At 41.1% G+C, this 27,732-nt stretch overlaps 1 protein-coding gene and 1 long non-coding RNA gene across 2 annotated transcripts in view; one reads left to right on the top strand and one right to left on the bottom strand.

Moving 5' to 3' along the window:
• LOC132835051 (uncharacterized) overlaps window positions 1-16,095 on the top strand; it is a 48,397-nt gene extending 32,302 nt beyond the window's left edge. Inside the window, exons 2-3 of the long non-coding RNA XR_009647270.1 lie at window positions 13,049-13,182; window positions 15,912-16,095. This is a non-coding gene — a long non-coding RNA (uncharacterized LOC132835051). The remainder of the gene's footprint in view (window positions 1-13,048; window positions 13,183-15,911) is intronic.
• Window positions 661-24,274, bottom strand: LOC132835050 (peptidyl-prolyl cis-trans isomerase-like). The gene is made up of 6 exons (XM_060854310.1): window positions 24,089-24,274; window positions 12,330-12,360; window positions 12,157-12,245; window positions 11,973-12,069; window positions 942-1,017; window positions 661-858 (listed from the first exon to the last, which is right to left on the bottom strand). Exons 1-6 carry the CDS (start codon window positions 24,173-24,175, stop codon window positions 723-725), a joined length of 516 nt encoding a protein of 171 aa, XP_060710293.1. The 5' UTR covers window positions 24,176-24,274; the 3' UTR covers window positions 661-722.
• Between the last annotated feature and the right edge of the window lie 3,458 nt (window positions 24,275-27,732).

The following is a 27,732-nucleotide window of genomic DNA, read 5'->3' as shown; positions in this document are numbered from 1 at the left end:
GAACTTTGTATCCATGTTGCTGCTATCCTTTTTATTATATAGGCTATAATTTTCTTCAAGTCTCTTGCGCAGTACTGTATTAAACACCTACTTGAAGTCCACATACACATCAACAACATTATGCTCATCAAGTCTGTCTCTTCAAAAAAAACTTTACATTTATAAAGGGAAAATTATGTTTTAGTAATGTCTCAATAGCTCAACCACCATTGAAGTTAGACCGACTGGTCTGTAATTGCTGGGTTTATCTTACAAACTTTCTTGAAGGTGTCTGTAATGTTTGCATTTCTCCAGTCTTCTGACATCTCATCTGAGTCCAGAGGAGGCAAAAATTATGGTCAACATCCCTGCAAATTACACTGCCATTTCCTTCAATTTCCTTGGATTCATCTCATCCAGTCCAAATGACTTGTCAACTTAAAATACCTACAGTCTAACACTTCTTCCTTATCAATTTTGAACCCTTCTTGTGACAGAGGGTCTTCTTCTGTCACCATGGTCTGGGAAAGACAGGTGGTAAAGACAGGTACAAAATATTAACACCAGCTTGTAAATCCCCTTTTGGTCTCTAATCAGCACTGAACTAAGTTTGTGGCATTTTAGTTGATGTTAATTGCAAATGAGAATTCACTGAAATCAGTTTGCTTTTAAACCACATAATACAAGTAGAAGCAGAAATGACTCGTTTTATTTAAATTCTACAATTCAATTTGTAAATAAAATTAAGACAGCTGTCCACAATCAGCGATGATAATTTTCTTTGAGGTTTGACCACTTTCGCTGCCCAACTTCCCCATCTCCTTCACAACATCGATTCCTTCAACCACGGAACCAAAGACAACATGTTTTCCATCCAACCTACAAGATTTAAGAACAGTGGTGAGCACTGAATCCCGCAGTGAAAAATTACAATGAGAGAATTTAACTCACCATGAACTTACCATTTGGTATCTTTAAGGCAGAGAAAGAACTGGGAACCATTTGTATTTGGCCCAGCATTGGCCATTGAAAGAGTACCTGCAACAGTAAGATGACAAGAAGTAAGCATTCCAGAAATGTGTTCACATTCCGTTCTTGTACAATTTGGAATTCAATTCGGGTCTGGATGTGGAGGACCAACTTGGAGGAAAGAAACTGTGTGGCAGTGATTTAGGGTAGGAGGAAAGGGTACTGAGCGTCGTCCAAAGCTGGTAAGGGAAATAGGTTCACATGCATATTTTGAAAATGGATAATGGAAAATGGATAAACTTCAAATCAGGCAGCGAGAGTGTTGAGGCCCAGTGTACTAGCTGTGCCCTCACGTTGGAGAGGAAGCTGGCAGGGCATAATAGGCTGAGAGCTGGAACAATTAAACTCACATCAACATTCCCAAAACATGAAAAATATTGGTTTCTTTTGCATGAGAAAATGTCCCAATTTGCTGTTTTTGATACCTGTTTCATAAGGCACTGAGTGCCTGAAAGGCTCAACTGGCATTATAAAATAAACTCAATCCATAAGGAAATAAAAATCTGCGCCTGCGAGGAACTAACTAGTTCAATGTTTGTTACCAAAACAGTCTGTGTTTTTGTAGCAGCAATTTGTACTTGCTCTTAAGTATAGCCTGAGGCCTTAGTATGGATTTTCACATAATCCAGATGTGTTGAAACTTGCCGTTAGACAACACCGAATAAATCTTTATTGTTTTTCAAGGTGGAGATGACATTCTGCTGAAGACCATATGAGCATCCTTCCCTGCATCTTCTCAGTAACTCAAACCAATACCAGTAAGAGGAATTGGTGTAATGAATCAGCCCAGTCCACCCAGTATCTCAGATAGTTCTGATGAACATGACCACAATGTATAACATGCTGACCTAGATGTGGATTTTGCCATATATGCCAGTTAATACCACCTCCAGTTAATAGTTGTGCCTAGTTTACTGCTACAATTGCCACATTCTCCATTTACAATTTCAGCAGCACTACTGTGCAGATAGTGAGTGCAGCCAATGTGAAACTCAAAATATTGACCGTCAAAGCACTTGGCAAATTGTCCTTCTGCTGTATCAGAAACAGTGGGAATAGCAGAAGAATCTGAACAGGTCAGTGGACTTGTTGGAAAGCTCAGGCAAGAAATTAAAAAGAACGCTGCAGTTCAATCTCACCCTTTAAATTAAATGATTGTTATTGTCTTAACAGACAGATTTTACATGCAGCAGCAAAATTTCCTCCTCAAATTAAAGTATCGACCAGGAATATAATAATTCAATCCAAAATTAAGGTCAAATAAATAAACTATTGTTTACTGGTGTGTAAGCTTGGAATATAATCAATAAATTAAGATTAGCTTCTATTGCAAATCGAAATAATCATTTCAACAGCTATACTGTTCCGGATTCTACCACAAGAACTAAATGCAGATACTATCATCAATTATATCATCTCTAAAAGGAATACAAATCAAATTTATATACTCTGTCCACATATGTTCATTCATTAAGCCCTGTCAGCCTGCCTATGCAGATCTCTCTTCTGAATCAAACAGGTAGAGATTCTCGACCACTCGGAAATCATGAAGTTGGTTCATGTTACCAAGCTTTCTTTTCTACCAAGTAATGTTTGTTTTTCTGAACAATGTGTGCACAGTGACCCAGAGCTATGGAATTTGCTATGCACTAAATAATAAACTGTTCCTTCGGAGAAATTTCAAAAATAATGCAGGCATGACTTTTAACTCAAATGGCCTACACAAATTAATGTTTACAAATGAAGATTTCCCCTCTTCCACTTTATTGCGCTACACTTCATGCTTCTCAAAATAATTCATTTTAGATTTTGACATGAACACCAAAAAGAAAATTCACAATTACGACCGGGTTTAACTCAAATCATTCTTGCATTCATTGGTTGGGGCACAGAGTGCAAAAACTGGCAGGTCATATTGCAACTGTATAGAACTTTAATTAGGCCACATTTGGAATGTTGTAACAGTTCTGGTCACCACAATACTAGAGAGATGTGTAGGCTTTGGAGAGGATACAGATATGGTTTACCAGGATTTTGCGTGGGTTGAAATGAATGAGTTATTTGGAGAGATTGGATAAATTTGGTTTGTTTTCACTTGAACTTTGATGAGTGATAGGTGACCTGCTAGAATTTTACAAAATTATGACAGAAATATCAATAACTAGGGGACATAAGTTAAAGTAAAAGGTAGTAAATTTAAATGAGATAGGAAGAAGAATAAAAGTATGGTACAAAAGCACAGAATCTCAGTGCGTAGAGGAATTGTAATTAAGCACACTGGCCATTCCTGGCGAAGCCAACTGATACTGCATTACTCCCTTAACTGAATTGCAAACTATTATCATGTTGATGAAACACATGTTTTACCAGACGATCTGCACTCTAATTGAATCAAAATGGATCCATTATTAAGCTGGTTATTTATTAACATAAACCAGAAGATAGTGGAAGGTATACTTGCCATATTGGAAATCAACAAACTAATGCTTCTTTGAAAGTTAATATCCTTCAAACAAGTGCTCCAGAGCAAGGAAACTGATGAAAGTAGCACCACCACTCCATGCTGTAAGCTTAGTAAGCTCCGATAGAATGGAGTACAATGACAAGTATGAAGTAAATAAGTGGGTTCTATTGCTGAACTATCAATCTAAAGCGAGAAGGTGCGGGAGAATATAGCTTTGATTCAGAAGGTCAACCAATCAGAGCTTCCCTTAAAGTGAACAAAAAGGAATGTGAAGTATGAAAGCCCAAAGTCAATCATATCTGAAAAAAGGATGATGTGGTTTTTGGTTCAAGAAACAAATATGAACTACTGATGCTGGAAAACAGTGTCTTAAAGTACACGATCTAAATGAAAGTGGTGCTGGATTTTATGCTTATGACATAGGAATCAACATAGCAAGTGGAATGTCACCAGTCAAGATCTGAACACTGAAATCACAAAATGAATAAAGAACAGAGATTAAATGAGATTAGGGAAGATGAAATGGATCTTTTGAATGCATTAAAGCATTGATGGATATTACTGGACTTATTAGTGGAAGGCAATAAACAATTTGAGGCAAAAATACATCTTTAATATTAAGCTCTTTCAGATGCTGGATAGGTAATTTCTCAGCATGAAACTTAACTCAAAAGTCGCATTGATGGTGAAAGAAAAACCAGCAGAAATGAAAAAGTAAATTAAGACCTTGATGGCGACAATAGTTGAAGAGATTGTACTGAGCTGCGAAACTTGTGAAGCTTGATTCTTTCATGAACTGGTTTAAGGATGGCACAAATTAAAAAGAATTGTGCATTTGAAATAACTCAGCAAGGAACCGTGAACAAAAAAACAGAATTGGGGCGCTGGAAATCAGAAACAAGTTTCTGGAGAAGCTGAGCAGGTCTGGTAGCATCTGTGGGGAGAAGCAATGTTTTGGATTCACTGATCCTTTGAATTGCTGATGTCACAAAGCTGGTCCTTTTTTCAAAAGCTGTTCCTTTTTTCAAGGATCCTGTGTCCTTGTTTTTTTTTTACCAGATGGGTCATTAACGGCTGCTGGCTCTGAGATGGCTAGTTTGGTACAGAGATGCAAAATGATTTTGAGAGGCTTTTTGTATGTAAACAGATGAGACTTCAGGCCAAAATGGTCATGTTTTAGAAGTATCCTGCATAATGAAAGGGGAGTGATCAATTCTGAAAGCTGAGCAGTTCAGTCCAGAACAAGTTAGGTGTTCAGCAGTAAGTTGTGTGGAAACAGGCTGCTAGACTCTCTCTCCTTCTGCCCTTCTAACTTCGACCTGTTAAGCCTTTGTTTCATTTTACTGTGTTTAAGGGGATTTGCTTATTGGGACTGTTGTGTATAAGCGGAACAGCATAATTAAGTCTAGTTTGGATGGACTGAGTTCTGTAGGGGTTCTTTATTCTGTTCTTTGTGTTTCATGGTGTAATTTTGTGAATAAATTTTTGTTTGTTTTAAAACCTATTATTCAACCTAGCTAACTTACTCAGAGTAATTTTCACTGTACACTTACCAACATTATGGTCTGGGCTGTCTGCTTAAGAATGTTTTCAGTGGTCTGACCTAGTCCTTAACAGATTGGGGGCTCTTTGTGGGATTTTAAACAGCGAGTTGTGGGTGCTATTGCCTTTACTTCAGGTGTTGGTTTGGTTGGGTAGACAAAGCTTGGGATAAGTAATGGTTCTTTCAGTCACCAAAAGTTTTCTGGAAGTTGATGCAGTGACTTTGGAAGTTTTGCAAAAGGCGAATAAGACCAAGCTGCAGGTATTAGCTGACAAGCTGGGATTGGAGCTGCTTCCTTCTGTGAGGAAAGGAAAGATAACTACAGCAGTGGCTGAGCACTTAGACTTGCTGGAGAACCCATCAGAATCTGTAGAGATTGCAAAAATTCAATTGCAAATGAAACAGTTTGAGTTAGAGGTGAGAGATGAGGAAAGGGCAGCAGAAATGAAACAGTTTGAATTACAGTTAAAAGCAGATGAGAAAGAAAAGAACAAAGGGATTTAGCAGAAGAGAAAGAAAAAGAGAGAGAATTTGAACTTCAGAAACTGACACTTAAAAAGGAAAGTCAGCTTAAAAGAATGAAAGCTAAAGGCAATCTTAGTGAGGAAGAGAGTGGCGGGCGAAAGCTGATGAGAAGCTGCTTAAATATGTTGAGGCATTGCCCAAATTTGATGAGAAGGATGCGGAAGCCTTTTTCATCTCATTTGAAAAAGTGGCTAAACAAAATGCAGTGGCCAGTGACAATGTGGGTTTGTTGATCCAAACAAAACTTGTAGGTAGGGCTAGTGAGGTATTTGCATCACAATCAGACGAGGTATCTGGGGAGTATGAGGAGGTGAAAAAAGCCATTTTAAGTGCACACGAGCTTGTACCAGAAGCCTATAGACAGCGTTTCAGGAATCTAAGGAGGGACCCTGGTCAAACCTATATTGAGTTTGAAAGGATCAAACAGAGTAATTTCAATAGATGGATAAGAGTTTTAAAAATCGAGCAAACCTATGATGCCCTTAGGTAATTATTTTGGAGGAATTCAAAAATTCACTGCCGGAAGTAGTGCGAACTCATGTGGAAGAGCAGAGAGTTAAAACGGCAAGGTTAGCAGCTACAGTGGCTGATGATTCTGAATTGGTCCATAAAACTTGGTTTGGCTTCCAGAATCAATTTCAGTCCATGAGGGATAGAAACTGGGGCAAAGAGAAATCCTCACGTGGAAAGGGAAAGGTAGATCTCAGTGAAGATCATAAGGATAACTTACCACAGGGTAAAAAAGAAACCCTTAAGGAGGTCACAGAAGTTAAAAAGCTCTGATGTTTTCATTGTAATAAAGTGGGCCACACGAAATCACAGTGTTGGTGGGCTAGGAGAAAGCCAGATGTAGGAAAACTGGACAAGCCTAGGAGTTTTGTTGGACTAGTAACAAAAAGCACAGGAGAAGTTAGAACTGCCTTAGAGTGTACAAGATGATCAGAGGTTGGTTAAGGAGGAAGTGCCAGATCTGCTTAAAAAAAATACATGTAAGGGTAAAGTGTATTCACATAGGCCAGGAGCAGCAGGTAAAGCGGTTACAATATTAAGGGACACAGGATCCTCTCAGTCTGTGATGCTGAAGGATGAGGAGATATGTACTCCTGAGGGACTATTGCCAGAAAAGGTACTGGTAACAGGAATTCATGGTGAGATGAACTGTAAAGTGAGGCTATAGTGTCCAGAGGAGAGTGGAGAATTTGTGGTAGGAGTACTGGACAAACTCTCAACTACAGGAATACAATTTGTTCTTACAAATGATATAGTTGATTCACTGGTAGGTGCACTGCCTACTCTAGTTGAAAAGCCAGTGGAAACTCCAGCAACTGAAGAAATGCAAGGTGTTTATCCAAGGATCTTTCCAGATTGTGAGATCACAAGAACACAGAGGCACAAGCTGAAGCAGGACAGTTCAAAAGGCACAGATAAGGAGGCTGACATAACTTTATCAGGGACTTTTTTTGACCAGATAAGTGGGACAGAGCAGGAGCAAATAGGTAAACATGCAAGAATCTTTAGCTTTGCTAAGCTTGAGTTACAGCAGAAAGATGAGAATTTAAAACAATTATATCAAAGTACATATACAGAGGGGAGTGAATGCATCCCTGTGTTATTACTTAGCAAATGATGTCTTAATGAGGAAATGGAGACCATCACACATTAAGCAGATGAGAAATAGGCAGAGATTCATCAAATTGTTTTGCCAGTAGACTATAGAAAGGAGGTGCTGTGATTGGCACATGATCTACCATTTGGAGGTCATTTTGGAGTGAGGAAAACACAGGCTAAAGAACAGAGGCATTTTTATTGGCCTGGACTACACAAGGATGTAGTTGAATTTTGTCAGACATGTTGTACATGTCAGCTAATTGGAAAACCACAGGCAGTAATAAAACCTGAACCTTTAATACCTATTTCACAAGTGTCTTGATTGATCGCGTATGTCCCTTACTTCAAACGCAAAGTGAGACTAAGTATTTATTAACACTAATGGATGTATCGGCGAGGTCCACAAGCAGTACCATTACACAATATCATAGCAAAAAAGGCTGTAGAAGAAATACTCAATCTTTTTTACTACATATGAACTACCAATACAGATCCCATCAGATCACAAAGGTCAAACTTTACATCCAAGCTATTCAAGGAGGTTATGGTAACTTGGGTGAAAAAAGCAATTCAAATCTACTGCGTACCATCCAGAATTGCAGGGGAGCGCTAGAGAGATGGCATCAAACATTAAAGACCATGTTGAGGGCTTTATCTAGATGATTGGGATAAGGGAGTTCCGTTTGTACTTTTTGTGATCAGAAATGCATCAAATGAATAATCAAATTCAGTCCATTTGAATTAATTTTTGGGCATGAAGAAAGAGGACCATTAAAATTGATTAAGGAGAAATGAATAAGTCAGAATTCAGAGACCACCCATTTGGACGATGTGTCAAATTTTAGAGAACAATTAAATAGAGCTGGAGAGTTGGCTAGACAGCATTTAAAAGTATCACATCATACAATAAAACAGGAAGTGGATAAGAATCACAAATTCGCAATTTTGCAACTGGGGATAAGGTCAATACCTGGTATTACTTCCAGGAACAGGTGAAACTTTAAAAGCCAGATTTAGTGGACCGTCTCAAATTGAGAAGAGATTGAGTGAGGTGAACTACTTGAGAAGGACTCCAGACAGAAAAAAATCTCACAGAGTGTGTCATGTGAATATGCTCAAAAGGTATTTTGATAGGGAAGGAAAGCAAGAGGAGGAGGTGCTAATGATTACAGCATAGAAGGAAGAACCACGTTCAGAGGATTCAGAGTTGAACATTCCTTAAATCAAATTGGACAAAGAGGAAGTTGTCAAAAATTGGGATAAATTATTGAGTTACCTTCCACAAGAAAATCAAAATGATCTGAAAGAGTTATTACTATCACACGGGGAGATATGCAGAAATAATCTGGGAAGTACTAACCTAACTGTGCATGATGTAGATATAAGAGATTAAGCAACATCCTCAAAGGCAAAACCCTCTAATGCTGGCACAGGTTCAGAGGGAGACAGAGCACATGCTCCAAGGTGGCATAATTGAAGTGAGTTACAGTGACTGGAGCTCATCCATAGTCATGGTGCCAAAGCCAGATATTACCCAACAGTTATGTGTGGACTATTGCAAAGTCACCGCTGTTACAAGTACTGTTGCATATCCAATTCCATGGTTGGAGGACTGTGTTGAAAACAGGCAAGTTACATTTCTAAGTTGGACTTGCTCAGAGACTACCAGCAAGTACCTCTGTCTGAGGACAGTAAAGGCAATTTTGGCTTTCATAACACCAATGGACTATATCAGTTCAAATTCATGCCATTTGGTATGAAAAATGCTCCAGCCACATTTCAGAGATTAACTAATAAGGTTTTTGATGGATTACCCAATTGTGATATTTACATTGACGACATGGTGATTTTTAGTCACTCATGGAAGGAACATTTACAGCATTTATGGGACTTACTCGATCAACTTTGGAAGGCAGGCTTGGTGGTAAACCTGGTTAAAAGTGAATTTGCCAAAGCCCAAGTCACCTTCCTGGACTATATTATTGGGCACGGACAAACAGCCCCGTGGAATGCAAAAACGAGAGTAATTGTGGCATTTCCCACACCATCAATGAAAATAGCAGTATTACTCCACTGGGAGTAAGTGGATTTTACCAAAGGTTTGTACCGAATTTTAGCAGTGTGGCTGTTCCATTCATTGAATTGTTAAAATGGGCAAAAATGAATTTGAACGTTCATCATCAGAATTATTCAGTGGTGGAGAAAGAGACTTTGAGCTTGGTGTTGGCATTACAATATTTCAGTGTTTATGATACCAGCAATGCATTTCAGACAATTGTATACACTGATCATAACCCATTGACCTTTCTGGAAAAATTTAAGGACAAAAATGCCAGACTGTTTAGATGGAGCTTGTTGTTGCAGCCATTCAGTTTGACAGTTGTGTCTGCGGCAGGTCACGAAAATGTGATTGCTGATGCGTTACCGAGACTAGAATGAGATATGGAGGAGCTCGGTGGCAGGTTGGCCATGGCCTGAATTCGCATGTGGTTGTGCATGTTTGCATGTGTACAGTTAATATAGTGTATATGTGTGTTTTAGACTACTAACCAGTTTATTTTTGAAGGGTTTTTAAAATGAAGCCATCTTTTGATATTGATTTTGTTTTAAAAGGGGGTGGTGTCACAAAGCTGGTCCTTTTTAAAAAAGCTGTTCCTTTCCTCAAGGATACTGTGTCCTTGGTTTTTCCCAGAGGGGTCATAAATAGCTCCCAGCTTTGAGGTGGCTAGTTTGGTACAGAGATGAAAACTGATTTTGAGAGGCCTTTTATTTATTTACTCCAAGTAATTTTCACTGTACACTTACCAAAACAAATTACAACATTATGGTCTGGGCTGCCTGCTTAACAATGTTTTGAGTGCTCTGACCTAGTCCATAACACTGATACTTCATCAAATCACCTTAAAGGACTTAGGAAAGATACATGTGAAAGACACAGTTCTGAAGTAATTATAAACAAGGTGCTAAATTATCATGATTTGGAGATGCCAGTGTTGGACAGGGGTTTACAAAATTAAAAATCACACAACACCAGGTTAAAGTCCAACAGGTTTAATTGGAAGCACTAGCTTTCGGAGCGCCGCTCCTTCTGCAGGTGGTTGTGGAGGACACAATTGTAAGATACAGAATTTATAGCAAAAGTTTACAGTGTCATGTAATTGAAATTATATATTGAAAAACCAGGACCTTGGGTTCATGTCACACGACAGGTGACTAGGAGAAAGTGAGGGCTACAGATGCTGGAGTACCAGAGTTGAAAAATGTGATGCTGGAAAAACACAACAGGCCAGGCAGCATCCGAGGAGCAGGAGAATTGACTTCTGAAGAAGGCGGCTTATGCCCGAAACGTCAATTCTCCTGCTCCTCGGATGCTGCCTGGCCTGCTGTGTTTTTCCAGCACCACATTTTTCAACTCACACTACAGGTGACCACCATTGCACTATACACACACATAGACACTCCTACACACACCTACAGAGACACATACTCTCACACACTCCTATAGACACAAATACTCCCACACTCACATGTGCACCCTCTCACAGACGTAGATCCCTTTATACTCACATATACACTCTTTCTCTCACAGACACTCACAACCCTCCACTCCAGACACACACACACATATATAAGTTTATGGGGTGAATTTGTAATTGCAGAGTTACATTGTATTTTGCTCAAAAACTGCATGAATCCATGTAAGACACTGTTAACTCATTTTTTAAGATTAGAATCGGTCTAAACAGTATGACACTGGGGACTTAACACCTTCAACATATTATCTGAGCTGACACCAATTGTAATCCTACCTGCCTATCTTCTTTTCCACCTATCTACTCCAACCTCCCCTCGCCCCCGACCTATCACCTTCATCCCCTCCCACACTCTCCCATTGTACTCTATGCTACTTTCTCCCCATCCCCACCCTCCTCTAGCTTATCTCTCCACGCTTCAGGCTCTCTGCCTTTATTCCTGATGAAGGGCTTTTGCCCGAAACGTCAATTTTACTGCTCCTCGGATGCTGCCTGAACTGCTTAGCTCTTCCAGCACCACTAATCCAGAATCTGGTTCCAGCATCTGCAGTCATTGTTTTAACGAATTGCTATAGTTAACCTGAGAATGTAACTTTTAAAAAAACATTTTGTGATTTACATATGAAAGAAGTGAAATTAACATGGTCACTTTAACAGATTTAACAAACAATCAAGGTATTTTTCAATGTATAATTTCAATTACATGATAATGTAAACTTTTGCTATAAATTCTGTGTCTTACATTGTGTACTGCAAAACCACCTGATGAAGGAGCAGCGCTCCGAAAGCTAGTGCTTCCAAGTAAACCTGTTGGACTATAACCTGGTGTTGTATGATTTTTAACTAAATTATCAAAGAATTATGCAACATAAAAATTGAAGAGAAAAAGAACTGCTGATTTTGAATGTGAAACAGAATAGCCAGCATAAAAAAAAGTCTTTGGAGAAAAGGGAGAGAAACACCAAAGAAACAAAGAGAAAAATGGACAGACATGTGGTGCACCACTTGCCTCACAGGAATCAATGTCCTCTGGAATGTACAGGGAGAAGAATGTTGTGTATTTTGTAAGTATGTTGGACTGTAACTTTATGAGAGTGATCACGTTACACGATGGCATCGTTAACCATTCGATGGAAACAGCCAAGTCTAGTTTACTTGTTTGTAAAGCAAACACCTCCCTTAATAATCTTTCCCTGTTTACCTAAACAAATACATCTTTATTTCCAACCTCTGCCCATTTCTTTTGCAATCTACCCATCATCCCTTGAATGAATAATTTTAAAAAAGTTACCCAATCCTGTGTGCACCAACTGGAAATTCTCATCGTTGAACTTATTTCCATAGATGGACTTGCCACCAGTCCCATTGTTTCTTGTGAAGTCACCACCCTGCACAGTTGAGAGTTGAACAGGTCATTAGTCATTTCATCACAAACAACACTACCATCTAAACATAAAATTTCATTGCTCCTTCACCTGGCACATGAAGTCAGGAATTACTCTGTGGAATGTTGAACCCTTATAACCAAACCCCTTCTCATGAGTACAGAGTGCACGGAAATTTTCTGTAACAAGATTGTCCACAGTATTAGCACACACCTAAATAACAAACTTGCTTCATCTCAAAATAGTTAGTTTCACGAACTTACCTGCAGTTTTTGGGACCACATCAGCTCTGAGCTGCAAGAAACAAGCAGAGCACAACTTCAGTATTTCTTTCCAACACATTTTAAAAAAAAATTTGTAGTCATTATTTCAATTTTGTGTTAAGGTACCTTTTAAAACAAAGCAACATATGCAGAAGATGTGATTGCTACCTCAAATCTGCATTCCTGCCTACGCTGTCAACCTTTCAGTCTCTTGCTTAACAAGAATCTCTTAACAAAAATATTCTGCTTCCATCACCTCTTCAGAAAGGGAATTCTAAAGACTGATGACACTCAGAAAGAAATATGTTTTCTTTCCATTTTAAAATCAGGGCCACTGATTCTTAAAGAGTGTCTCCAGTTCTAAATTCTCTCTCTGCACTTTCTATACAACTGTAATACTATATTCTGCCCTCTGTTCTGCTACTCTGATGCACTTTGTATGGTACAATCTGCCTGTATAGCATGCAAAACAATACTTTCAATGTACCTCAGTACGTGTGATAACAATAAATCAAACTCAAATTCTCCCTTAAGAAGGAACATTCTCTTCATGTCTATCCTTCATGACTCTTCAGGATCTTATATACATGTTGGATGTCATAATGATAGATGTTCCAAGTTCTCTTCATCGCATGGGTAACCAGGAATCTCTCCCAATCTTATACCTGCCATGTGTGTGATGTAAGCATTAACAGGTTTGTGTACATTACCTTGCTTAGGCATCAAGCCATGAATTGGGATTCAAACCAAGAACCAATCTCGACTCAAGAGACATGTCGCTACTCTGCATCACAAGACCAACTTGACATGAGAGACATCCAAGTAAGGAGGACGAAATAGGAACATAGTCGTGGTAGGGGACAATATAATCTGTTTTAATCTGTAAAAACTGTTCTCTGCAGTTGTGAGCAAGGATTGATGTGAGACTCATTAGTCTGTAATTCCCTGGTTTATCTCTAAAAGTCTTCTTGAAAAAGGTGGAATCTCATTAGCTGTCCTCCAATCCACTGGCATCTTCCTAAGGCCAGACAGGAATGAAACATTTGAGTTACAGCCCCTAGAACTTCCTCTGTCTCCCATAGAAGCCTGGGTTACGACTCATATGGACCTGAGGATGGGTCCACTTTTATACTCGCCCAAAACTTCCAACACCTCCTTATTCCTTCTGTCAAACAGTTCAAGAATCTCACAGTCTCCCTTCCTAAATTCTATACCCACAACCTCCTTCTCAAAAAGTGAAGACAGACATGAAGTACTTTTCTAACATCTTAGCATGTCATGTGGCTCTATGCAGACATCCTGCATTGCTCCTAATGGGCCTTGCTCTTTATTTGTTGAAAGTGTGGTGCTGGAAAAGCACAGCAGGTCAGGCAGCATCAGAGGAGCAGGAGAGTCAATGTTTTGGGCTGCTGTGCTTTTCCAGCACCACACTCTCAACTCTAGTCTCCAGCATTTGCAGTCCTCTCTTTCGTTGTGCTCTTTATCTGGTCATCCTCTACCCTTGATATTCCTAGAGAATAACTTGAATTTCTCCCTAATTTTACCCACCGGAGTTTATTCACATCTTGTCTTTGCTCTTCTAATTGTCTTAAGTGCCACACTGTACTTTATCTACTTCACAAGGGCCTCCATTGATTTTCTCCCTTTGTACTGATTAAAAAGCTCTCTTCTGCTTCTCATTCCACTTCCCCGCCAAACTGTTCTGCAGTAGATTTATCCAAATGTAGCTGCTCCCATTCTACTTTGGTCAGATTGTGGAAATATAGAAAAAAGACCATTATAGATCACTAGGCTTGCTGGGACATTACATTTAGTCAATTTAGAATTAAAGTTTACTTCAGCAACTAATATCAAACAAGCTGTCAGCAGTTGTAACTATATGTTGCGATATCTTGCAACAACAAAGGCCGCCTTTGTAACCACTTTAAGCTCTTGTTAGACTGCATGATGGCTCTGGAGCTGCAGATGGACTCATTTTGGAGCATCCGTGATGCCGAGGAGGTTATGAATAGCACGTTTAGCAAATTGGTCACATCGCAGATTACGATTGCTGAGGGAGAAAGAGAATTGGTAACTAAAAGGCAGAGAAAGACCAGGAAGGCAGTGCAAGTGTCCCCTGCGGTCATCTCCCTCCAAAACAGGTATAACCGTTTACATTTACATTTGAAAGAAAATAGGCTTGTCAGCGATAGGCAGCATAGTTTTGTGCAGGGAAGGTAATGTCTTACCAACTTAACAGAGTTATTTGAGGAAGTGACAAAGTTGATTGATAAACGAAGGGCTGTAGATATCATATACATGGACTTTAGTAAGGCGTTTGGTGAGGTTCCCCATGGTAAGCTGATGAAGAAAGTGAAGTCGCAAAGGTCCAGTATGTACAGGCTAGATGGATAGAGAACTGACTAAGCAACAGGAGACAAAGGGTAGTATGGAAGGGAGTTTCTCAAAATGGAGAACTGTGACCAGTAGTGTTACACAGGGATCCGTGCTGGGACCATTTTCTTTGTGATATACATAAATGATCTGGAGGAAGGTATAGGTGCTCTGGTTAGCAAGTTTGTATATTGGTGGAGTTGCAGATAGTGAAGGGGACTGTCAGAGAATGCAGCAGAATATAGATAGATTGGAGAGTCACGCAGAGAAATGACAGATGGAGTTCAATTTGGGCAAATGTGAGCTGATGCATTTTGGAAGATCCAATTCTAGAGCGAATGGTAAATGGAAAAGCCCTGGAAAAATTGATGAACAGGGAGATCTGGGTATTCAGGTCCATTGTACCTAAAGGTGGCAATGCTGGTTGACACAGTGGTCAAGAAGGCATACGACATACTTTCCTTCATTAGATGGGGTATTGAGTACAAGAGTTGGCAGGTCATGTTACAGTTGCATAGGACTTTGGTTCAACCACATTTGGAATACTGTGTATAGTTCTGGTCACCACATTACCAGAAGGATGTGGAAGCTTTGGAGATGGTGCAGAGGAGGTTCACCAGGATGCCTGGTATGGAGGGCACTAGCTATGAAGTGAGGTTGAGTAGATTAGGATTATTTTCATTAGAAAGACAGAGATTGAGGGGGCAACCGGAGGTCTACAAAATCATGAGAGGTATAGACAGAGGTGGATAGCAAGTTTTTTCCCTAGAGTGGGGGACTTAATTACTAGTGGTCATGAGTTCAAGGTGAGAGGGGAAAAGTTTCAGGAAAACACACATGGAAAGTTCTTTTCGCAGAGCATGGTGGATACCTGGAATATGTTGTTAGCGGATGTGCTAGAGGTGGGCACAATAGCATCATTTAAGATGTATCTAGACAGACACATGAATGGACAGGAAGTAGAGGGATGCAGGTCTTTGGAAAATAGGTGACAGATTTAGAGGCTCTGGATCGGCACAGGCTTGGAGGGCTGAAGGACTTGTTTCTGTCCTGTAAATTTCTTTGCTCTTTCTTTGTTCGCAATGAAGGTGTGATATTGACATCAGACACTGAAATATAGCAAAGAAGACAAGGAAAAGTTAGTTCCTATAAGAACATGTACCCAAAAATGAGTGTTAATTGGATAACATTTTTCTTTTTATCAACTAGGTAAGAGTACCAATGCTGAGGGGGCAGTTGGAAGGTGGTGCACTCTGTTCTATGATGCAAGCCATTTTAACCACATTAAGGAGGAACCATTACATGTGGTCATATGGAACTTACTTAAATGAGTATATAAAAATGCTGCTCCTAACTGATGATTGTTGGAGTTGCTAGCCTTTGATTAGGCACTCTCCCCTTGTATACAAGTAAAATTTTTAAAAACTGCAATTTGACAGTCACGTATCCTGTCTATGTGTCAAGAGTCAAACTCGGAGTCAGGATTTCAATAAAATCCTGCCTTTAATAATATCTACCTCCCCAAATCCAACACCTTTTTTTGCAAACGCCTTTCCCATAGCAATCTTGTAAAATACTGTGTTGTGATTGCTATCACGAAAATGCTCCACTCATATTTGCCAAAATGAAGACCAACGCTGCACTGTCTCTTGTTGGATCTTCTATATGTTGATATAAAAAAGCTCTCATGAATACATTTCAAACTATGAGCATGGCAATTAATATTTGGTGATTTTGAAATTTCCTTTTTTTTAAACACAACTCAGTGAATTGTCTACATATCTGCTACTCTACTGCCTGCTGACTCCCACTGTTTGTGAGTCTATTATACACTCCCAACATTGTAAGTATATTCTTTTTATTCCTAATCTCTATCACAAAGTCTCACTTGAAGACCCATCCAAGATATTGTCTCTCTTCACTGCAGTAACTGACTGATTTATTTAATTTATTATCATGTTTACCTATGTACAGTGAAAAGTTTGTTTACAAGGAGTACAGGCAGATTATAGTGAGCAATGACATACAGATCATAGGGTGAAAAAAAACTTAAACAGAGGCATACAGGTTACATTGTACAGGGTGTGCACTAGGCAAGGTTAACAGTAACAAAATCAACATTACTTGAAGTTAGGGAGTCCATTCATCAGTCTAATAACAGCCAGGAAGAAGCAATTCCTGAACCTGCTGGTGTTTAGGCTTCTGTATCTTCTGCCTGACAGAAGAGGTTGTAAGAGATCATTATCGGAGTGCATTGGGTCTTTGCTATGTTGGCAGCCTTTCTGTGGCATTGAGCCATGTAAATGGTGTCCTTGCTTGGAAGGTTGGATTCCATGGTGGTTATGCACACCAGCTTCAGTAGTTACTTGTGGCCCTGGGCAAAGCAGTTGCCATACCTGGCTGTTATGCTTTCAATGGTCCATCTGTAGAAATTGATGAGGTGCATTATGGATGTGCTAAATTTCCTGAGCCATCTGAAGAAGAAGAGATGTTATTGTGCCTTCTTGACTGTCACATCTACATGGAAAGTCCAGGACAGGTTGTCGGTTATCATCAATTCTAGGAACTTGACACTGTCCACCCTCTCAAACTCAGTTCTGTTGATGTAAATGGGGGCATGTTCTCCTCCTTTATTTCTGAAGTCAATGATCAGTTCTTAATACAGACTCCTTAATAATGCGACATCACCTTCTTTGTTACACCTTCCCCTGTGCTGATTGAATATCTGATACCCTGGAATGTTGAATTGCCAATCCTGTCCCTCCCTCAACTACATTCTCTGTGATGACAACAACATCACAATTTCACATATCAAGCTGTGCCCTTAACTGATCTGGCTTAGCGTCAAATCTCCAAGCATTAAAGTAGAAGCCACCCAGCTTCATCTTATTCCCTTGAAACTGAATATGGCTGAAATCCCTGTGCCTCAGTTCTTTACTAAAGCTTACTGTGTCCCAAGTGTACCAATACCGTGTCCCTTCCCTGAGCCAAACTGGCTTAAATTATTCACAATGGCACTCGTAAACTCTCCTGCCAGGATGTTGGTTCCAATCTGGTTAAGGTAAGATCTGCTTGCACAGATCCCACCTTCTCCAGAATCAGTCCCAATGATCCAGGAATTTAAAACCTTTCCTCCTGCACCAACTCTTTGAGCCACACATTCATCTGCCCTGTTCTCTTATTTTTCACTCGCCAGTTCATGCCACTGTGAATAATCCAGAAAGTATAACCTTTAAGATTCTGCTGTTTAGTCTACTGTGTAGCTCCCTAAAAGTCAGCATACATGTTTAATAGGTAAGAGGAAAGGCAAATGGAAAGTACATGGCAGTATAAAAATAGGAAAGTCGTGCTCAAACTATAGAGGCTCTAATTAGACCACTAGGAGAAAGTGAGGACTGCAGATGCTGGAGATCAGAATTGAGATTGTGATGCTGGAAAAGCACAGCAGGTCAGGTAGCATCCGGGGAGCAGGAGAATCGATGTTTCAGCCCTTCTGGCATAAGCCCTGATGAAGGGCTTATGCCAGAAACATCGATTCTTCTGCTCCTCAGATGCTGCCTGACCTGCTGTGTTCTTCCAGCACCACACTTTCGACTCTAATTAGACTATGTCCAGCATACAATGTATAAAGAAAAATATATTGACATTGGTGGCAATCCAAAGAAGGTTTATGAGGCTGATCCTGGGTACAGAGTAATTTTCTAATGAGAAGGAGTTAAGTAGGTTGGGCTTGTTCTGACTGGAATTTAGACAAATAAGGGTATAAACAATTCTTGGAGGGCTTGACAGGGTGAAGATGGAGAGTTTCTTTCCCCTTGTAGTAGCATTCAGAAACTACAGGACAAATCTCTGGAAAGGTCACCCAGTTAAACAAAGGTGAGGAAAAAATTCTTCCTGGAGGTTAGTGAATTGATGGAATTCTTTGCTGTAGAATGTGGGTCATTGAGTATATTTGAAACTGAGATAGAGAGACTTTTAATAAGTAAGAGAATCAAGAGGAGAAAAAGCAAAGGAAAGTGGAGTTAAGGATTATCAGATCTCACTGACTAGAGGAGCAGATCTGATGGGTCAAATGGTGTACCTTTACTCTATTTCTTGTGGCTCCAGTGACAGCCCATGAAGCCTAACTTCATAAAGATATTTTCACAGTCTATATGCAGCATGTTAATGATACCAAAAGCAGACAGCAGCCATTGAAGGAACAGGTCAGGTGAGAAAGGCAGGTCTCAACAGATCTTTGGCACAATTGCTCAGTGGTACACTTGTGTTTGGCACAGATTGAAGCTGTGCTGCCTAGTATCTTGCCTTAGATGCTTAATCTGCAGGTGACTGGGCCACATTAAAATCACAAACAACTGCTTATAAAGGATTTGAGGCAATGGTGAGAGTTGGTTTTTCACAGAGGAGTGATGCAGATTCAATCACCTTTTAACCTTCAATGAAATTCACAATGTCACATGTTTAAGCCATGCAAGTGACCCACTCCCAGCACATAAGATTCACAATCCTTTATTTTACTGATTTTTATTTATTCATAGAATGTGGATATTGCTTGCTAGGCTAGCATGTCTTGCCCATTTGCAACTGCCCTGAAGAGGATGGTGCTGAGCTACCTCTTGAATCACTAAGTCATTAGAGAGTAGATACACCACACTGCTTAGGGGTGGAGGTTTCTGGAATTTTACTCAGTGACAGTGAAGGACGAGAATACAATGCAGCACAGTGACACGATGATTAGCACTGCTGCCTCACAGTGCCAAGGAGACAGGTTCTATTCCATCCTGGGTGACTGTATATGCGAAGTTTGCGTGTTCTCCCTGTGTTTTCATGGGTTTGTTCTGGGTGCTCGGTTTCCTCCCACAATCCAAAGATGTGGCTGGTGAGGTGAATTGGGCCATGCAGGGTTAGGGAGATAGGGATGGGATGGGTGGGATGCTCTTTGGAGGGTTGGTGTGGACTTGATGGGTCAAATGGCCAGCTTCCACAATGTAGGGATTCTAGTATTTGACAATTCAAGGTCAGAATGGTCTGTAGCCTGGAGGGGACCTTGCAAGTGGTGGTATTCATATACCTCTGCTGTGATTTTCCTTTTAGGTGGTAGAGGTTGCAGGTTTGGAAGCCTTGATGAGTTACTGCAGTGCAGCTTGTAGATAGTACACTCTGCTGCTTCAGTTTATAAATTTATCTGCCTCCCATCAATGGAGATCTTGTAGTTCAGTTAGGAGCACTCCTTCTTCTGAGCTGGAAAGTTATGAGTTCAAGTCCCCTCCATTGGCTATAATGATTATGATGTGGTCTATCAGATTGTTAACCAGTGTGTGAATCCTTCCGATACTCCACTGCATTGTTCAAGGAAGTGTGCAAACATGAAAATAATCATCTTCCTTCCACAACGTAGGAGCTATTATTCTAATTTCCATCTTTCAAATTCCCTTTTGGTGGATGGAATGTGAGAGATTATTGTGTTTTTGAGATCCCACATACAAGTATGTATACACAAGCAAGGAAAATACCGTGTCCACTGGAAAAATATACCCAGGAGGTCAGTGGAATTTGTCACACGGAACTGTACCTTTGAAGCAAAGATCTTGAAAGCCCCTTTCCTGTTTGAGCTTTTGGTTGAGCTTCTGTCCAAGTGGAGAAAGTGAGGACTGCAGATGCTGGAGATCAGAGCTGAAAATGTGTTGCTGGAAAAGCGCAGCAGGTCAGGCAGCATCCAAGGAACAGGAAATTCGACGTTTCGGGCATGAGCCCTTCTTCAGTAATGAGGAAAGTGTGCCAAGCAGGCTAAGATAAAAGGTAGGGAGGAGGAACTACTAGTCCCTCCTCCCTACCTTTTATCTTAGCCTGCTTCATATGTTCATAATATTGGCAAGTGGAGAAAGGTCACATGACAAGTCAAAGTTGTGTGTATGTGTTTTGAACAAGTTTCCTCAGCAGAACCCAGCTAACAACAGAGAAGCCAAGTAGAGCTGCTTCTCCTCGCTTTTTCAAATCAAACTAGCAAAGCTCAAGTGCCTACTAACTTGACTTGGTCTTCATTGTTACAGTGGATAGTGATTTTCCTTAAAAAAATTCAACTCCACAGTAGCATCTCCAGAAAGAAAAAAGAGCTACAGCTTTAAATGGCCTTGTACCGAAAACAAGACATCTGGATTTTGCCTGCAGTTGGCACAGACACCAAACTCAAATTGTGAACTTTGTAAAAATATTTCACACAAACTCAAATTTGGCCAAATCAATTGTGTTTTGTGTTCTGTAACTTTCAGTTGTGTGTGTAACCTTCAAATATGTGTGTGTACACAGAAAGTGGGAGTGTCAGCTGGCCTCAGTTTTCTTTTGTTAAACTCAGCAAAATCTGCCAAACTAGTTCTTCAAGACCATAGCAAGAAAACAATCAAGTACATACTAACTTGGCAAGGATGTCCTTAACCAAAACAGAAAAACTACTTGTAAATCAAAATGGAAAGGGAGAAGAGGGGAACAATTTAATTTGCCCACACTCACTTGCTTGTAACATTTTTGCAGAGTATACTAAGTCCCACTCACACATCACTGTGTTCAGTGATGTACTTTTGTCACTAGGTCCTTCCATTGTTCAATTCAAAATTCATCCTCACATTTAAATTCTATGGTGGCATTGGTCCTGCCTTACCTAAAACTATGCAGCTATTCTCAAACTCCGTATTTTTTAAACTCTGGTGTAACCTTTCTTTCTTCATCCCTGCATTCTAGTTTTGCACTCAACCATAAAGTCTACATGTTCTAAAATTCCTTCTCTTAAACCTAGAAGCTCACCAACATCCTCTCTTCCTTTAAGAGCCTCTTTAATACTTATCAATTTGATGAAGCTTTCGGATTTTCCTCTGCGACTCCCTCTCTAGGTTCACACTCCCCACCAACCCTCTCTCCACACGAGGCATCTTTCCCTGCTGTCGCAAGAAGTGCAAACCCTGCACCCAGACCCCCCCCCCCTCACCTCAGTACAAGGCCCCAAAGAATCACTCCAAATCCGGCAGGGATTTACTTGCATATCCCCAAACCTCATTTACTGCATCCATTGCTCTCAATGTGGTTTCCTTTATATTGAAGAGATCAAGTGCAAACTCGCAGAATAGTTCAGGGAAAATTTCTGGTCCATGTGCACCAACCAATCCCACCTTCCAGTGGCCAACCATTTCAACACCCCCTCCCACTCCCCTGACGATATGTCCATTCTGGGCTTCCTGTACTGCCTAAACAAGGCCATCTGCAAACTGGAGGAAGAACACCTCTTCTTCCACCTCGGGAACCTACAACCACACGGCCTCAATGTTGAATTCACCAGTTTCCAAATCTCCCCACCCCATCCCAGATCCAAACCTCCAACTCGGCACCACCCTCTTGACCTGACTTAACTGTCCATTGTCCTTCTCACCCATCTGTTCCATACTTCCCACGAACCAATCACAATCACCTCTTACCTGAATCCATCTATCACCACCCCACCTATCTTTTCCCCAGTCTCTTCCTCCACAATTTATTTTGCAGCCCCCTCCCCAGTCCTGATGAAGGATCATGCCTTAAATGTCAACTCTCCTGCTCCTTGGATTCTGCCTGACCTGCTGTGCCATTTCCAGCACCACACTTTATTGACTTAGACTCTCTAGCATCTGCCGTCTTCACTATCTCCATGATATTAATTACATCAGACCAACGATTCTCAAATTTCTTCACGACCACGTTACCGTCCCACCCAATGTGACAACTTACTTCTTCACTTAACAGACTAGTAATTATATGGCGCCAACAGTTATCATTGAGATGGCTAGCATTCTGTTGTTAAAGGAATTAGCATGCTTCCAGTCTCTGTCTGCTTATTTGAAACAGTGAATAATGAAAACGATTAAACATAGCAACATCGAATATCAGAGCAGGAGTAGGTCTTTCAGCCCTATGAGCCTGTTCCACCATTCAATATGGGGTGTCACTGTGGTTAGCACTGCTGCCTCACAGTGCCAGGGACCCAGGTTTGATTCCGGCCTTGGGCGACTGTGTGGAGTTTGCACATTCTCCCCGTGTCTACATGGATTTCCTCCGGGTGCTCCGGTTTCCTCCCACAGTCCAAAGATGTGCAGGTTAGGTGAATTGGCTATGTTAAATTGCCCATAGTGTTAGGTGCTTTAGTCAGGGGTAAATGTGGGGAAGTGAGTCTGGGTGGGTTTCTATTCAGAGGGTCGGTGTGGACTTGTTAAGCTGAAGGGCCTGTTTCCACACTGTAGGGAATCTAGTCTAACATGATCATGGCTGATCACCCAACTCCATACTTTCTCCCCACATTCTTTGATCCCTATACTATATTCCTGTTGGGATGTAAAGAAACCAAATGGGATTTTATTTTGGCAATAAATGGTAGTTTTTTTTATTAGATTATTTACAGTGTGGAAACAGGCCCTTCGGCCCAACAAGTCCACACCGACCCGCCGAAGCGCAACCCACCCAGACCCACTCCCCTACATTTACCCCTTCATCTAACACTACAGGCAACCACACAGTCGCCCAAGGCAGGAATTGAACCCGGGTCTCTGGCACTGTGAGGCAGCAGTGCTAACCATTGTGCCCACCGTTAGTCACCATTTTAGTCACCAAAATGGTGTTAGTCACCAGTAGTGAGACTAGCTTTAACTCCAAGATGTCAGTACACCAGATGCAAGACCACCATCTTGCCTAACTGGCTGAAAGGCAAATATATAGATTTGGTATAAAATCAGAAACTCAGCAGGTCTGTCAACATCTGTGGAGACAAAGCAGAGTCAATGTTTCGTGTCCAGTGATCCTCCCTTTTTCAGAACGGCAGTTTTAGATTTCACAACTACCTACTGTTTGCTTCGTTGTCTGAACTCGCCCTGGGTGGGGAAGGAGGAATGCGGATTTATTGAACTCACTGGTGATGTTCCAAATTGTATCCGCCTATGCCTGCAGCTCATTCTTTCCAGTTTAATGTTCCTTTTTTTCTCTCTATTAATGCCCTCGCTTCGGTACACCCGCGACCCCCCGATTGAATCCTGCCGCTTTGGAATTAGTCTCTGAAAACAACCCGGAATGCTACCCCTAATGCAGACTAACCTCTCGATATACCTTCGTTTGAATAGCTCGTGCAAGTAAGCTGATTTCAAACAAAGTGTTTTGCATACCCAAATTTCTGAGTATAAACGAATAGTTTTGTTTTAATTTCGGTTTTTTACCCACTCTCTTTCCTGGTTCCCTCTTTGCACGAAAGCTATTCCAGAGTTGCATTGTAAAGGTAATACGATCCGAGAGGTTGCTCACACTTTTGTCGCCTGACCTGGTGAGTATGTTTCCCCCCATTCCCTGAGCCTCAATGTCCCAGCAATCGTCATACTTACATCCATCACGATGCGGCCCAAGGGAACCTCATCTGCAGTAATATCCATGAAAACCCGGGGATTCGATTTACCCTTCACACTGCACATTTTAACCCCACGATCACCAACAACGATAGCCTGGTTGTTCAGGGTGTGGACGCCTTCACAGCAATTGAGGATGTATCAACTAATGTGATTCATATGAACGAATCGGGTACAGTCTGCTCACCCCGCCTTTGGAAAAGTGTCATGTGTACCTCTGCGTTATCATTGGATTGGTTCACGGAATACCTGTACAATTGAGATAACCTGTATAGTTTTGAAAATAGAATTGATCGAGAGCCCGCCGCAAGATGATAGAGAAGTGAATGGGAGAGGACGAGGAGTTATCAAGTGTCCTTATGAATAACCTATGACGGGCTTGATGCTGTAAATGACCATCTAAACACTGCAGGAACCATGGGTGCCAACTCATTACTAAACCAAGGATATCTGCACAGCTTTGAAGGACAACCGTATAAGCTAAGACTGAACCATAGAGTCATTAAGATGTACAGCATGGAAAGAGACACTTTGTTCCAACTCGTCCACGCCGACCAGATATCCCAACTCAATCTAGTCCCACCAGCCAGCATCTTGCCCATATCCCTCCAAACCCTTTCCATTCATATACCCATCCAGATGCCTTTTAAATGTTGCAACCGTACTAGCCTTCACCTCACCCTCTAGCAGCTCATTCCATTCACGTACCACCCTCTGTGTGAACAAGTTGCACCTTAGGTCTCTTTTATATCTTTCCCTCTCACCCTAAACTTATGCACTCTAGTTCTGGACTCCCCCACCCCAGGGAAAAGACTTTGTCTATTTATCCTATCCATACCCCCCATGATTTTATAAGCCTTTATATGATCACCCCTCAGCCTCCAATGCTCCAGGGAAAACAGCCTCAGCCTATTCAACCTCTCGCTATAGCTCAAATCCTCCAACCATGGCAACATCCTTGTAAATCTTTTCTGAACCCTTTCAAGATTCACAACATACTTCCGATAAGAAGGAGACCAGAATTGCATGCAATATTCCAAAAATGGCCTAACCAATGTCCTGTACAGCGGCAACATGACCTCCCAACTCAAAGGAAAGCATACCAAACACCTTCTGCACTATCTTATCTACATGTCACTCCACTTTCAAGGAGCTATGAACCTGCACAAAGGTCTCTTCATTCAGCAACACTCCCTAGGACCTTACCATTAAGTGTATAAGTCCTGCTAAGATTTGCTTTCTCAATATGCAGCACCTCACATTTATCTAAATTAAACTCCATCTGCCACTTCTCAGCCATTAGCCCATCTGATCAAAATCCCATTATAATCTGAAATAATCTTCTTCACTGTCCACTACACCTCCAATTTTGGTGTCACCTGTAAACTTACTAACTACACCACTTATGCTCACATCTAAGTCATTTATATAAATGATGAAAAGTAGTGGACTCAGCACTGATCCTTGTGGCACTCCACTGATCACAGGCCTCCAATCTGAGAGACAACTCTCCACCACCACCCTCTGTCTTCTACCTTTGAGCCAGTTATGTATCCAAATGGCTAGTTCTCCCTGTATTCCATGAGATCTAACCTTGCTAACCAGTCTCCCATGGGGAACTTTGTCAAACGCCTTACTGAAGTCCATGTAAATCATATCTACCATGTACTTTCTCAGTTTATAATTTGTATGTGTCAGTGTTGCACGAGGGTGCACAAAGCTAAAATTCACGCAACATCAGGTTATAGTCTAACAGGTTTATTTGGAAGCATGAGCTGTTAGAGCGCTGCTCCTGATGAACCACTTGATGAAGGAGCAGCACTCCGAAAGCTAGTGCTTCCAAATGAACCTGCTGGACTATAACCTGGTGATGTGTGAGTTTTATCTTTCTCAGCGCACAGTCTTCATCTGTCAAACCATTAAATCAGAGTGAGCTTAACTCAGATGACCACCACAACACTCACCATCATCTTGTGAGACATTTTACTTTTAAAACTGAAAGTAAGGCTCCTTCCACTCTCTTAAGCTAAAAGTAGTTTTCCTCTAAACTGTCCCTCCTCAACCACTCCTAGGTCAGGTACAGCAGTAGGTTAGGTACAGTTTAAAACCCCATCAACTCTTAAACAGAAAGTAAAGCTGTCTCTAAATTGCCACCATCAAACACTCAAGTTGGAGGAGTGGTATTATTACTAGACTAGAATAGATTACTTACAGTGTGGAAACAGGCCCTTTGGCCCAACAAGTCCACACCGACCCGCCAAAGCACAACCCACCCATACCCCTACATTTACCCCTTACCTAACACTATGGGCAATTTAGCATGGCCAGTTCACCTAACCTGCACATCTTTGGTGCTGTGGGAGGAAACCCACGCAGACAGGGGGAGAACGTGCAAACTCCACACTGTCAGTCGCCTGAGGTGGGAATTGAACCCGGGTCTCTGGCGGTGTGAGGCAGCAGTGCTAACTGCTGTGCCACCGTGCCACCCACGAACTATGAACCCATAGACCAAGGTAATGGTTCTGGGAAGCCAAGTTCAAATCCACCATGACAGATTTAGAATTTCAATTCTGTACAATATATGGAATTAAGAGTCTAATGACCACCCAATCATTGCTGATTATTGGAAGAAAACCCAACTTCAGGGAAGGAACTAGGAACGGTTTAGAGATCCTTCTTCAAAATTGACTGCAGTTTGGTAAAGAAAATGGCATGTGTACTGGAGCAGGATGAGAAAGCAGTTAACGATGGGTGAAGTTGAAGTCCAGAAAGAGAACAGCAGTTAAGCATGATGTCAAGCTGCCCGTGTTGGACTGGGGTCGACAAAGTCAGAAATCATACAACACCAGGTCATAGTCCAACAGGTTTCTTTGGAATCACAAGCTTCTGGAATGTAGCCCCTTTGTCAGATGAGATGGATAATGGTGAGTAGGGAGAAAAAGCACCCGATAATAGGGATCATTAGTAGATGAATCATGTATTTTCTCAGCCCACCGTCTTCATCTGCAGTAAATGTGGATAGTCAAAACAGAATGGGGCTTAACTCAGAGTTGACCACCACAACACTAACCATCATCTCATGAGACAGAAGACAGATGGTGTTCCTATGCATCTGTTGCCATTGTCCTTCCAAGTGGTAGAGGTCACCAGTTTGGAAGGTACTGTTGTCGGAGTCTTGGTGAATTAGTGTAGTGCATCTTGTAGAAGCTGTGCATTGTGATGCATCAACCTCTGTACGGTCAGTTCTCCCTTTCTTGGTAACCTCTTCTCAGCCTACAAGTCTTTGCAAATTCATTTGACCCTGGCCTCTTCCACATATCCCATTCATCCATCCTTGGATGCAGGACATTTAGTCATCGTGTCCCTAAGCACTGGAATGTTCTTTCTAATCCTCTCTGCATTTTAATTTGTCTCCTTCTTATTTTTCTTAAATCGTCTGTCTAATTTTGTTCTTACCTGTCTCTTGCCTGAACAAGCTTTTATGACGTGCATTGGGATGTTTTCTTGGCTGGTCTCCCGTTTTCTACCCTCAGTAAATTTGACCTAATTCAATACTGACTGTTCATGTCTTAACTTGTAGCAAGTCCTGTTTTCCTTTGTGCCTATGTATGTTGACTTATAGT

Source organism: Hemiscyllium ocellatum, chromosome 43 (genome assembly GCF_020745735.1).
Source record: "Hemiscyllium ocellatum isolate sHemOce1 chromosome 43, sHemOce1.pat.X.cur, whole genome shotgun sequence".
NCBI classification, from domain to species: Eukaryota; Metazoa; Chordata; class Chondrichthyes; order Orectolobiformes; family Hemiscylliidae; genus Hemiscyllium; species Hemiscyllium ocellatum.
This window is presented reverse-complemented; position numbering and strand designations above follow the sequence as displayed.

Bases quoted from the DNA above. Each gene is read 5' to 3' on its own strand.
- LOC132835050 (XM_060854310.1), bottom strand. From the start codon at position 24,175: ATGTGCAGTGTGAAGGGTAAATCGAATCCCCGGGTTTTCATGGATATT. The intron at 12,246-12,329 runs GTAAGTTCGTGA...ATCTTGTTACAG, and splicing joins TGTGGTCCCAAAAACTGCAG to AAAATTTCCGTGCACTCTGT. The intron at 1,018-11,972 runs GTAACTTTTTTA...TTACTGTTGCAG, and splicing joins GTTGGTGCACACAGGATTGG to GTACTCTTTCAATGGCCAAT.